The 14,226-nt window shown below is 36.6% G+C and overlaps 1 protein-coding gene across 16 annotated transcripts in view; it reads left to right on the top strand.

Annotated features, from left to right (window-relative positions):
• The window catches only part of celf2 (cugbp, Elav-like family member 2), a 188,003-nt gene that overhangs the window by 60,765 nt on the left and 113,012 nt on the right, over positions 1-14,226 (top strand). For 5 of the 16 annotated variants that reach the window (XM_088923912.1, XM_088923907.1, XM_088923904.1 and 2 more), the window contains exon 1: positions 5,777-6,039. The exons of the other annotated variants lie outside the window; for them this stretch is intronic. In XM_088923912.1, coding sequence (XP_088780038.1) covers positions 5,963-6,039 — 77 coding nt within the window. In that variant the 5' untranslated portion in view covers positions 5,777-5,962. Of the gene's footprint in view, positions 1-5,776; positions 6,040-14,226 lie in introns of those variants that run through there. 16 annotated transcript variants of the gene reach the window in all.

The raw sequence follows: 14,226 nt of genomic DNA, 5'->3' as shown, positions 1-14,226 counted from the left end.
GGGTATTCACATAGATTAAAAGGTTATGTAATTTTTTTACATGGTCTGTGGTAAACAAACCATTTCATTTAATGTCTGCAGTTAATGGTCCTGAAGGAATTCTGCATGTAAGAATAATGAGTGTTGGTTTAAATTGTCGATTTATAGCTGGTTTGTCCATTAACTGCACAACTGAAGCTATCGGATTTTATTAAATAGCAGTAACCCTGTCATAAATCTCATAAATTGCTTGCTACCGGACTGCTTCCCCAGTGCTATATATCTGTCACACACTTCAGAGTTTGCTTTGAAAACAAACATTGTCACTATGTTTACCCTGGAGGCACAAGTCTAACAACTTTTAACACAAGGTGCAAATTTGTAATATTGGGCAGAAAAGCAAACCCTAACTGAAGCCTTTCTAGGACCATGACTGCGCCTGTCTTTGTGTGTATGTGTATATACAGTAGTTATTCCAAGGTTTTTTAATTCTTACTTAAAGGTATGATTTAAGGACCATAAATGTATAAGCAGTTAACACATGTTCATATGAAGTATTTGTAATTTATATTTCCTGGGTTTGGCAGGTACTTGTTTTAGCAGTTTTTGACTCCTGTTGTGTTAGTGTAATAGTAGCAGATATATACATTGCTCTAATGAAAGGCAGAAGTATGTCGAGAAAATCTGAGACTGTACTGATACTGAGGTGTTCCTGCTTCCTACTTTTCAAATATTGGTGTAGTTCATGTTATCTAAAAAAGCTAATCATGGGAACAGCATGATGGGTAGCATGATGGTATATTTCACAGGATTACACAAAATGTGTTAAAATACAGCATTTTCATAGGCAGACCCTCAGGCAGACCCTAAGAATATGATATACTGTACATACATAGTATATGGACACATAACAATGCAGCATAATAAGAAACTTTCTGATTTTTTTCTTGCAGTTGAAACACAAAATAGTGAGATTTTTAAGATTTTGTTTTAAGTTATAGAATTCAACATACACTACGTTCAAATACAGTAACTAAGAATGAATTCCTTTGTTCACAAACTTCCCTTTAACATCTGGCTTCGTTCGTTTTTGAATTTGTATTCTATAACAGTTTAACCTCATCAGATGTATTGACAATGACGTTGTCACACCCAGGTTAAAAGCAACAGAATTCTTTGATTCGCAGCTGATGTACGTGGTGTGCCTGGGTAACATGTACTGCCTCTTTATCGAGTTAGGGTAGAATGGGTGCCTCTTATCACATTTCACTTTATCAGAATGTAAACTGCACCTTAGGGACAACAGAAAATAAAAGCACTACAGAGAATTCATTAATATTCATATCTGGAAGTTTACCACAAGTGCAGAGTGTGCATCAATACTTAGGAAGTCATTCATGAGTGAATCAATACTAATTACCGAAATCAGGGAGGTTAATTAGGAACTCCTGAATGCCTCTGATGGGGACTTCACTGCAACCAATCCTGGAAACACCAAAGCTGATGGAACCTGAGGAAAGGTGACATCAAGTTGACAGAATCAAGCTTTTTTGGAGGCCTTCTGAGCAAGGATCAGTGAAGCTGCAACACTTTGAAATGAAAATAAATGAGCCACTGAAATTTGCAGCGCCAAGCTTAATGAGGAAAAGGACAGAACTTTAAAATAACCCATGGATTACAGGGCTTTTAATATAAACACATTTGACCAATTTAAATTGTGCATTGTTGTGTCAATACATATACTATGTAATATTAGGAAAGCACTAGAAATTAATTATTTAAAATCCACATTTACCATTAATGAAATATGCTTTCCCTTTCCCATGAGGTGTGCTCGTTTTAAAAATGTCTTTTAGGAACTAATGTTACAGTCTGTATACTTTCATACTTAACAAGATATTGATGTGCTGTTGTGTAACTACCTTATCTAACAAAAAGCCAGGGGTAAACATTATTTAATTGAAATAGCAAGCTTTGCTTTTAATTTGGAATTCAGTGTCTAAGATTATGCAATGGGTGTTGTTAATTTCCTTTTTGAAATTTGTTTTTGTTTGTATTCTCCATGGCAGAAAGCACTGAATATGGTCATTATTGGGTATGCATTCTAAATGACATCTTTTATCCAGGCATCATGAACCTGTGTTGGTATGGCAGGCTACTTTTACTTGACCTTTGCTGTCACAACCTGAAGAGGATAATGGTGAAATGTGGATTCTGGTGTAATAATAGCATGATATTGCAGACACAAGAACCAGGGCTGCAGTATATATGGAAGATTTAAAAAAGTCTAGATTAGTAAAATGACAGTAAGAGACATTCACAAATATAATGTAATTCCCTTTCCTTTCCCTATGGACTCTTTTTCTACACTTCTCCAATGCTGTTTCCCCTCAGATTTCTGAAACAATACAGCACAGCATGAGTACCAATGCAGGGCCACAGCCACTGTGTAAGCCATTTTTATTGTGATTTTAGTGGAGCATCACATGAACAGTTATACAAAATTTATTTCAGGCTGAAAATCAATGCTGAATCGCTGGAACAATAACATTTAGGTCACTGCTCAGAAAGGAATGAAGAGACATCCTCCTATTCTGCAGAAAAGAACAAGCCCAGCTCCAAGCTACTATTGCTGTTCACTTGTGTCAGGGAATAAAATTGGACTTTTTTTCACCCACAGTGTCATACAAGACACAGGCAGTCAAAGCAGTTTTGTTTTATTGTTTGTGAAGTATCTTTGAGTGAATCAATGAAATATAATTCATCACAGCCCAGGATTCCCAGATGTATTACAACAGTACCAGTAGCCAATCACCGGTCAAGTGCAAGGCACCTCTGGAATGGAAAGCATCAGCTATTCTGCATTAGCATACTAATAGTTAGATTAGTATCTGCCTCTAACTGCAATTGTTAAATTTCTGTAATTACCTAAAAGGGGGAATGGAGGGGTTGAGAGGAAGCACTATCGAAGAAACTCATATCATATCATCTCTTTTTCCACATTAAGAAAATAATAGCGCGAGAAGGGTTGCAAATGAAAGCTGATTTAGCCCTTATTTCTCATTTGCCTGTTAGCAGGTCATTGATTCACAAATGAACGTTACCGCTGGGCAGTTTGTTCCAGACAAACACAACTCTTTGTGTAAAGATGTGACCTGTGTTTTTGGTATCTAACGTACCTCATTTTGGTTTACTCTTGGTTGGATTATCTTGTCCTAATTTCTTTGTGGTGATTCAAGTACCTTCCCCTTTCCCCCTCCTACACACCTAAATGCAAACAGCAGAATGTGTGATAATACCAATACTTCCTTTGTATTGTATTGTTTCTTTTGTGGTTAATGGTATGAGGTAACCCATTAAGTTCTGGTAGGTGAGTAAGTTTAATCAATAGGTTTTGTGTGTGTTGGGGCAGGAGTGAGGGTTGGTGCAGGGGGGAATTATCATGCTCACATTTTCACACCCATAATTTGCAAGCCTTCAGCTAAAACATTCATTGGCAATCAATAATTGTTGCGGGGCGGTTGAACACATCAGTGTCCTGTGAGACCTCACCCACAGCCAGCAGGCGATTAAAACCCTAAAGCCAAAGCTAAAGGGAAAGTGCAGAAAACCCAACAACACAAAAAAAATAACACTGTGACCTTTGGTTCTTTGAGTAGCTTGTAAAAACTGATTAGGGACAGGCCCTGACTTGATGCAAAACTTGTAATTCAAGTTCCTTTTGACATTCAAACAGAATTCCAGCAACAGAGTGGTCCCAACAGAGGTACCTACAACATTTTCCCGAAGAAAACTCAGTGTAAATGATTTTTCAGGTTGAGATGTATTGGAAAGCTTCTTACTGTGTTAGGACTGTTTTTTAAGAAGACATTCAATATACAGTATACTCAAATTAAAAGCAATTGGTGGTCTACATTGAGATTTTTCTGACTTTTATCATTTTTAAGGTTACTTACCACTATGAAGTACACTTGACTTTTAACAAAACTAAGCTCTACAGTACTGTGCGTAGGGAGGGATATATATCGGCAAGGGAACCGTGTACCTTAGGTATGTTTAGAGAGAGATTGGAAATATGTCTTTCCACAACTCACAATATCATGTTTTATAGTAATAAATGAATACAGTTGAGGGGGATGCATTGTATTGCATTTGCTTGTGAACTTCTAGTTAGTTCTGTTTTACTGCTTTGATCTTGTGAAGGCATTATTAAACTGTACATTTGAGCAATATGAGCAGTGTGTATAGGGGAGCCGTGGACTGGAGGAAAGGAAGCTGAACAGTTTTATATTGTCAAGCGGCACGAGCTTATGTAGCGATGTCATTAAGAGGAAAACTGTCCTTTGAAGTGGTTACATGACTTACTGCACCTCCACAGCAGCACAAGAGTGCAGAAAAGGCCATGGTCATTACAGGAAAATGTTTATGTTGCAGCAGTATAAAGTTAACTTTTATTTGAGGGTGTAAGCTAACCTTTTTCTAAGGTCAGTTTCTTTCCTTTTTTGCAAAATGAAAAAAAAACAAGCAAAAGGTTCATTTGTAATCTTGATCTGAGGACAAATGTTAAAAAAACAGTTATCCAAAAAATAATCGATATAACAAGATCCTTCAGTAAAGTGTTGGAAATAACCAGTGATGATAATTCAACGGCACAATATTAAAAACATGTTTTCTGACAAACCCCAATTCTGTCTCTGACATATTACGCTTTAAGTAAAGCTGAAAATCGTGTAAGCTGTCTGTGAAATGTGGCAACGAAATGATGTGAAGGTATTTTAAATCTAGACAACCCGTTTAATATAAACACCACTATAACGAACAAAGTAAAATTAACTCCAGCTGTATGTGTATGACAAGTCAGTTACAGGACCGTTAAGAATGTGTTATTAGAAATGTGTAAACAAGAAATTACAAATAAATGGCACATTTTAAAAATAGAACTGTTTTTAGGCATTTCACTTATCCATGATCACTTTTCCATGATCTCTTAAATTGGTTTGAAAGCTGAAATGTGTGCATTTCTTACCCTGCATAGGTAGAATGAATTATCAAGAGGGTTTTGGTCAAATGTGAGATGCCGTATGAAAAATATTTCACGAAGAGAGCACTTTATTCCGGCTTGAGAAAACGCCCTGTCCTGACGTCAACTAACAGAAATGTTTTTTCAAAAGTGCAGTACAGTGAAGCTGTTAAATAAAACACTAACCTGTGTGCTTTTTAATGCGTTCACTCCGACCTACTTACATACTACTTTACCCCTGACAGAATGATTAAAAGCTGCTTTGAAACCATGATACCCTCCGGGGGGTTGAGGCTGGGAAGAATATCACAAACTGCTGGGAAGGCTGCAGTCAGCTAGAATGCTTCCCTACAGTTTCTCCCAGCTAATTCACATGTAATTAAAAGCAACGTAAATAATTTAAGAGGCAACGTGAAACAGTAACAGGCAGTACAGTAAGCATGATTCGGAGGCATGCTGTGTGCATCCAATGTTGTACAAAGGGACAAGAATGATGAGCAAGAAATAATTACAAATATTTTTTTTGTTAAAAAGCCTTGGTCCCTTAGCTTCGCAGCACGATTTATAATTAATGCGTTGTAAAAAACTAACAAAATTATATATCAAAAGATGGTAACAATGAGGACGTCCGATTTATTACCGTACTTTCGTGTAGGCGAGTTATTGGCATTGAAGAGTATTAATGGTTAAATAGTAACCGCAGTGTGGAGAAGCCACGCCTTCCATTTCAGCACCTGGTGTTCTACAGACAGTTGCTTCAACAGTAGGGATTTCGGTGGGGATTGGAGGAAAATGAAGGGGGAGAGAATGTGACAACTGCCGACTCTGCCGACTGCCTTGGGAAGGCCTCCCGCACCTGTCCCTCTCCGTCTCTTGGTCAGCGCAGTTGTTGAATCAGACAAGCGTAGAGACGCTCTTATTTGCCAGACCACAGCGGCGTGCACAGCAAAAAAAAAACAGAACATGACTTCTTCTTACAATCTGGATTTTCTTCCCGATATGATGGTTGAAAGCCGCTTGTTGGTTTCTGGCGACAGAATGTAAGTAATGTGTTCTTTAAGAGACGGCAATATACACATTAATAACAGCGACAATGATTATTTTTTTAAATACAACTCATATGTTCATACGTGTTACAGTGTAGCTAGCTTGGTCATATTGTCATTCCTAGCGGAACGGGTTTGGCGCACTTAAAAAGGCATGAGGGCTGCGCTCTTACAAATAAAAGGGGCAGTGTAGTCATGCCTCAGCTTCGGGAAATAAGCGGAAGGAAGAATGGATACTTTGATGGAAATTGAATCACGGTGCCTGTACTGTGAGCTCTCGGTTTGCTTAAATCGTCGAAAAATGGCATGGCAGCAGAGAAATACATTCGCTCCGGGATCACACTAAACACCCGTAGTTGCACGGTGCATTTTTGTCTGCGCTCGAATTTCTGCGCGAAGTGTTCATGCTTGCTTGTTTAGCTGCCTTCTTCTTCATGATCCGGGCAGTGTTCCTGTAGTGGAGAGGAGAAAACTTGCTTGGATACACGCGGCAACTGCTGCATGGTTTCGCTGGGGCCTGAAGAAGACAATCTGCTGCCCACTGCTGTCTTCAAAGCCGCGGGGGAGGAGGGGGGTGGGGGGCTTGTGAGCCGGACTTCATGATCGAGCGCTGTTCCTATTCATTTTAACTCGGCGTTTTCCACAATATCAGCTGCTCCGCAGAGTGAAGTTTTGCCTTCTGAACATCTTCCAAAAATTTCAGACTGTATCCTTCCACGTATTACACGGTTTTACTTACACGGTGCATTGTATTTGTTGCCGTTTTACAAATACTCATTTTCCAAAGTTGACGATATACAGTATTTTGTTTCAGTAGACATAGGACTATACATCCCGGCATAGCAGACCCTACTATGTGAAGCCCCAACCCCCTTCCCCATATTGTTCTCCATTGTGTATTGTGACACTTTTAAAACCTTTGGGATGTTGTGAGTGAAGCTCAAATGAAGTTGCATGATGCAGTTATACGTACCAGCTGCAAATACCAGCAAATCATCGGTGCTTCCACTTTCTCCCGGAGGCTCCTGATTCTTGACTTGTTCTTGAGCAGAACTGTATAAATTTTCTGATCTTGCACCCAAAGTGATAGGTTGCAGGGAAGAGCGCAGAACTATTGAAAGCACACAGGAGGGGATTCTGCTGTGCCTAAATGTTATTAACATGCCTTTGTCTGCACAAAGAAGATAAATCAATCGTAAAAAATAAATTGGAGGATTATAATTTAACAACTATTCGATATGCTTTGCTTCTTCCGTTGTTGTTTTTTTGCCTTTTCAAACCATTGTAAGCAATGCTCGGAAAATGTGGATATCTGCTAAATTCTCCTGGTTCTTTTTTTGTAGTGTTGTAGTTTGTCAGATCATATAGCCTATGGGATTTTACAAATGTAGAGGTTTTAAAATTCTTTTTAAATTGTTTTTGTGCGCTTTGAATATCCAAATCTGTCTCCGATGTTCAGACCCGTTTGTAAGAAGCAGTTTTTAAACCGATGGTTTAGTTGTTTGCATTGTTGAGAGTGCCCTTTCTTTAAACGACAAGCAATTTATAAAATCAGAATTTCTATGACCCAAGGCTAAATGACAGATGCTCTTCATACAGCATTTTATTATGATTCTATTGAATGTTCAGAAGCTACATCAGAATGTCAAGAACTGGAGAAACTTGCAATAGACTTTTGTTTAAAGTTTGGTGGGCACATTAACATTCTTCCGTAAATCGTTTTTTGAACCGTATAACAAAGAAACCCTCAAACCTCTTAATTCCCTTTCATTCTTGAGCCTGATGATTTAAACATTATACACTGAAAGTGAGTGATTCATTTTGAGTTCTGTGGGACAAAAACAAAAGAGTCTTAGACACTTATCATGCTGACATCAGAGGCCAGCAATGACTGTAACCCCTGCCTGCAACATGCAGTGTCTGTGTTGGCAGCCAGCATTATTTGTAGAAAGTGATCCCCTTTTCTGTGACAAGCGGCACGGTGCTTAAGACCTAGCTTGTTTTGGACCCTGTTAATTCCTGCAGCTGCTCTGAAAGCGTGTGTTGCGTCAGTGCTCTGGTTTGTTGCTAAAAGCTGCTAGATGTATTGAAGAAGGGAGAATGACATCCATCCTTCTTCTAACAAGACAGCATTAAGTGGAATGTTCAATGTTCAGAAGGGCAATGCAGGCTATGTAAAAAGATGTGTGATTATCGTCTCTTATCAAAAGACAAGTCTTTCAGTAATGTGTAGTATTACTACAGTACAAAACTGAAATAACCACATTTTAAATGATGAATAAACGCACTAGACCCATTAAGAATTCCTGTAGTCCCAATATGAGTACGGTAGCACATTATCTTACTAGATATTTTAGATCTATTATATTCCTACGGCTCTTTTGAATGGTTTTAATATGCTATTTGGCACTCTTCATTTGCCACAAAATGCCTTCTTCATTAATAACGTTTGACCTTAGGTTCTTGAAGTGCCATGAACATACTGTCTGCTTAATCGGTGTCATGACTGGTGAATGTTGATGAATTATTGCACATTTACTGTCTTTATAATGATATACACAGGGTGCAATCAGAACAGCTGTTATTTTGGCCATCAAAGCTCAGCCATAGAGATGTAAGCTTTTCAAAGGCTATTGGATGTATTTGGTTGATGGATTTATATGTTCAAAAATAATCATTTCATGATGCAGTGTTGGTCTCCTGTTTTCTATCTGTTATCCATGTCATTCCCAGAGAACAAAAGGTAGAGGAATTATTAAAAAACAGGCTACCATTACAGATGCTTTGACAATGCATGGCTATGTTTAAGGAGCATTTCTTTTTTGTACCGTTTGCTTTCTGCTTTATATTTGCTATCAGCGTTCTGCACTCCATCTGGGTTTTTGTTGTCTTGGTTTGAATGACATGAGCTGATGTGCATTTTTAGATTTAGAATTATGTCCATTAGCCACTTGTGAAACAATTTTTCTCTTTTGGTTAGAACATTGTCAAATCTAGTAAATATCTCGCAGCTCATATGCCATTTGAAAAGAATAGACAGTCCTTTGTGTGTGTTATTGTATCTGTGTATGACTGTCTGAGCATACTTTGCAGAGCACTTAGCAACATCTGTAAATCTAACTGCTACATAAGGTCAAAATACATACTGCAATCTTTAAACATATGTACAGTAAATATGACCTGCTTTTCAAAATCAGGTTCTGGGGAAGTCCTTGGTGTTGTGTTTCTGTCAGTCTGTCAAAAAATAAGTTTAAGGAGTGGCAGCAAATATTTTTCATCTAAAATATTCTAGTACATCTTTAAATATTTGTCAGTATCAAAAATCTAAGCTTGAGAATTAAAATTAAATATACTGTTTTGGGGCATGGAGGTCACAAATCCGACTTAGGGCTGTTTGAGTAAAAGCTTTGAGTTTATTACTAAAGTTTCACCAGCAGTGTAAATATTTCATATTGAAAGTAATAGAAACTTGGGCTGTTGATTGCGTGATCTAAATGTTGGGTCTAAAACATTAAAGTTTACTTTCAGTACGTACTGTTACATATTAAGAAACCTAATTTGATTGCAAAGAAATATAAAGAAATATTTTTGTTTAAATATACTTATCATACAAATTATAGTATATTGTCATAAAAAAGACCCTACCATTGTCAGTCAGATTAGGCTCTGGTCCACTGTGACCTATTGTTGGACTTAGCAGTTATTGAAAACAGACGTAACTTAGTAAAAATGTATAAATGTTTTTTCAGGTGAACCAAAATATTTTTAAAATATGGAATTATTGTTTTTTTTCACGTAGGCTGTTGTTTTCTTTTTCTAAATATTCCATTTAGCACAGAAAAAAAATATTCTGGTGTACTTAGTGAGAATTGAGAGATCATTGTGTTGCTGTGGTTCCTTTTTTGCCAGCTGTAAACATCATGACTTTTTTTGTTCCTTGGGAAAGGTCTGAGCTTTAACCTTTAAGATGTTCCACATCACAGCTGTTAAAGAACTAACGTTCTACCAGCCAGAGATTGTTTTTCCCACTTTATCATTAAAATAGCACAGAACATTTTTAAGGCAGTGCTGTACTTTTTTTTATGTCATTTAGCCTCTTAATGATTATGGATATGTTCCACTTGCCACTTCTAATATATGCATTATGTACATTGACTTTGTTGTTTTGTGTACTTTTGAAGCTTTTTGTAACATATTAATTTCTGGGAATGTCCTGTCCCACCAGTTTCTTACCAGTATGCTTTCTATGTAACTTCCTGCCTCAGCTGAATCAGCTGATTTGAGCATCCAGATCCACAAATCTGTGGTCTTGGTTCTTTCCATGAAAATGTCAATCCTTGAAAAGGATTGTTCTCTTCTGGTGAGTGGAAGAGTGTAGTATACTGCCCATAGTAGAGAAGTTCCAGTTGCCCGATGGTCTTGTTCAGGAGCAATAAAAGAGGGGATGTGAGATTGGCCAGCATATCATTGTGGCATCTTCTGCACTGTGGGTTTTGTACCTCTTGATGTGGTGAAGCCAACACTGGGTTCTCAGACAAAGCTCTGTTTACAGGACAGTCTCTGTCAGAGGTAGTTAACCCTGGCACTTGGTTTCAGTGCCGTTACAAGACTTTGATTCTTCCATTAGATTAAATACTGAACTGATCTATAATTGCTTAATTAACCTAGGCGCTGCAGAGGACATAGCTAATTAAGGATTAGCTAGAGTGAAGACTTGCAATGGGATGGAATCCAGGTGTTAAAAGTCTTGGTACTTTGGGTAATGACAAAAAGTATGACATCACATGTACAAGCAAATGAAATGCGGTTTCTCTGAAGGCAGTATGCTGCTCTGACCCATCAGGACAGAGTGATTTTAGTAAGTGTGTAGTATCACTTCTTAAAGACCTTACAAATCATAATACATTAACAGAAATGTAAGGGTGAATAGTGAGGCACAATAAAGTTACATTTTGACAGTAAAGTGAATAGTAAAAAAGGCGATGTGAATAATAATCTTGATTTGTTTCACCCAAATAATCTTTACAGGACATTCCGTGCCAACTCAATTTCAAAAACAAAAGGAGTATGTTTATACCCAGGTCTCTCTTAGATTTTAGTGTTTTGCTGAGTTCAAAAATGCCAGTTGTTCTTTAAAAAAAACCCAACATTTTATTGACCCCTGACATGGAAAAGGTCAAGCAAAAGTGAAAAACCTGATAAATTAGATGCTACCACTGTAGGTAGCACATCATTCTACCCCTAATGAACATGGCTGTCAAGAAAACAAAAAGACAAAGGACTTTCAAGACGGAATTCTCAGGATACCCTAAATCACCTTTGGCAAGTTACCAAAACAGGATAAAGAATTTTCCTTTAAGCATGTTTGTATTGTAAGCTCGTGCTGCTATATAAAATGGTTATTTTTATAAACATTCTATTTCTCTTTTGTTGTTAAGAAAAAAATACATCACATGTTTATGGCCTATTCTGGCCATGATTGTATATGATACCCACTGTTTAGTGAACTTTCTCAGGCAAGACACAACCACAGGATTATTTTGTACATCTGCACTTAGATTTGTGGTCTTGATATTATTGTGCCCCAGAACACTCATATACAATCAGAGGGATCGTGTAGATTCCTTCCTTCTGGCCTTCTGCTCTTTTATACTTTTATATTTATCTTGCACTGATTAGGATTAATATTTTATGAATTTCAGGGGTCTTGTTCAGATAGGAATTCCAAAAAGGTAAAATATAAAATGCAAAATAGCCCAAGCATTGAATTTGACTAAACAGAAAAATATGTATTTCACATTCAGAGTTAAGGTCTAGTCCTTTTAGTATGGTGACAATATGACATTGTTCTCTTGTGATCATTGGTGTAGTTAAGAAATCAAGTCCCCCATCCCCCGATCTGATACCACAATGTTGGCCCCTTAATAGTTGTTTTAAACAATGAGTTCTGGCAACGTTTTATTGTAAGTAATGCTTTAAATTCAAATTCTGTACTGGTGGCTGAGGAAACCAACATCAAAATGTATACAGCTGTACCAAACAATACAAATAAAGAGGTAAGACCAACCAAGACCCAGCCAAGATGAAGAATTTGGTCCCAGATAAAGAATAACCATTATTTCAGAATTCTATCATCCATTGAAACAGTGAGCCATTTTTATTATTGGTATGGCATTCATTTCCAAGTAAAGATGCATGACTGGAGATTTTGTATGCAGAAAAATTTATACATTGGATCAAGTTATTGGAGTATTCATTTTGCCTTTTTGTAAGCAGTGAGGGATTTTAATTACTCAGAACAGTCTTCTTGCACTTGAAAGATGTTTTTGCATGTTCAGAGCACTGTGTGATAGGCACTATGCAGTGAATTTGAGGCCTGTGTAATGAATTACATCTGGGAGAAGTGCTTGTGTGAAATTAAACTCTATTAACTGAATGCACAAGTCATTTCATGTTAGCAATTTGGTGAATGGTTATGACCTACCTTCTCTTTAAAACTGTAATGTACTGTTTAATTAGGTGATGAAGAATTTTATGTCCAGTAAACACAGAGTCAGTTAATAAAAAAAACTGTGTAAATCTATACAGTATATACAGTGCCGTTTGTTTTTATAACCATAAATCCAGAGAATACATTAATCATGTAAGTTTTTTTTCATGAAAATATCTAAAGAAAAGTTGTGAAAACCTACAGCTTTATTTCCACTCAATTAGACATTATGCGCTAGTAGATGTGTGAAAATGTCATCATTAAGCATGTTTTGTAGGCTGTATATATTTTTAAAGGGGGAAAAATATAACATTTGTCGAGCAGTATATTTTTATTAAAAAGTCATTTCAGATTTTGTATTTATTACAAAAGGAATGTTAGTTTGTTGTTGTCGGGGTGTTTTGTAGGTGAGATTTCAATTTGGCACAGCATTACTGTACATTTGAAAGGAAAAATTGCACTGTTTTGTCTTGTCAACTGGAGTTTGACTTGAGCTAGTCAGGCTAGTATGGTATTGCAGTAAATTAACTTTGATAAATTTGTATCCCAGCACATGTAGGACCTGTAAATCAAGAATGTCTTTGTGTTTTGGAGAAAATGATTCTTAGTTATATTTTCTTTTTTACCCGTTAACTAAGTTGACTAGGTGGAAATATTTATAATATTGCCAGATACATTTGGCACTTGTCATCACTATCACCTGCTTTAATATAGTGCAGTATAAAATATTTTAAAGCATCAGTTTTGTGTTATTTATTGTACTTCATGTGAAAGTTTGAAGTTTTTATATCCCCTCTGTGGAGATGTTTGATTTCAGTTTGTCTAGGCTGTACATAGCTGTATGTTCCTTTACTTCATAAAAGTGTTTACTGTAATCATAATAAAGAAAGGAGGGATAGCTAATTTTTTAGACTGTATTAGTACAAGGTGTTGATACATCAAGATCCAATGGTACATTAAAAGAAAGTCAAGAAATTGGATAATCTGAAGCCAGATACACTCATCCCTCACTAGACGAGTATTATAGGTTCCAAAATATCAGTTTGTAGGTGGTAAACTCTAAATTCCCATTAAAATACATGTAAAACACTCAGATTTGTTCCAAGATTTGTTCCATGGGCTCATATTTAGATATAGACAAGGATAGTTTAGGCACTTTTCTGATGGATTTAAATAGTTTAGCACTATAAATTGCTAAATATATGATACAAAAAGTTGAATTTACCAACACTTTTTTATGTATAATGAAGCAATTATGTGGCGAAATAAAATTTGCGAGATCTCTTTATTGCACGTTAACAATAAATATTATATGATCTAATCAAAGTTTCTTACTAAACAAAATAACAAAATAAATCGTGTACAGTTAAAGATGGAAGGAAAAAAAACTGTAACTGTAAAATTAAATCCTCAAGCTGGATACTTTGCACTCATAGTGTGCTTAATCAAAATTAATTTATAATTTGTGAGTACATATTGCAAATTATGCATTCACAATATGAATTTATACCATCACTTTTATCCTAACCATACAAGAGAAATTGTAAAGACGGTAGCCTAGACGAGTGAAAAATGGAAGAATGAGCTACACGCTTGGCGCATGCATTAGAAGGGGAAGATCATTCGTCTAACAAAATTAGGTACAGTACATATATATGTATTGCTCATTTAAGCGAGTGCTCAGAAGTAAA

The sequence above is a fragment of the Atractosteus spatula genome, chromosome 8 (assembly GCF_055471065.1).
Source record: "Atractosteus spatula isolate fAtrSpa1 chromosome 8, fAtrSpa1.hap1, whole genome shotgun sequence".
Taxonomy (NCBI): Eukaryota; Metazoa; Chordata; class Actinopteri; order Semionotiformes; family Lepisosteidae; genus Atractosteus; species Atractosteus spatula.
This window is presented reverse-complemented; position numbering and strand designations above follow the sequence as displayed.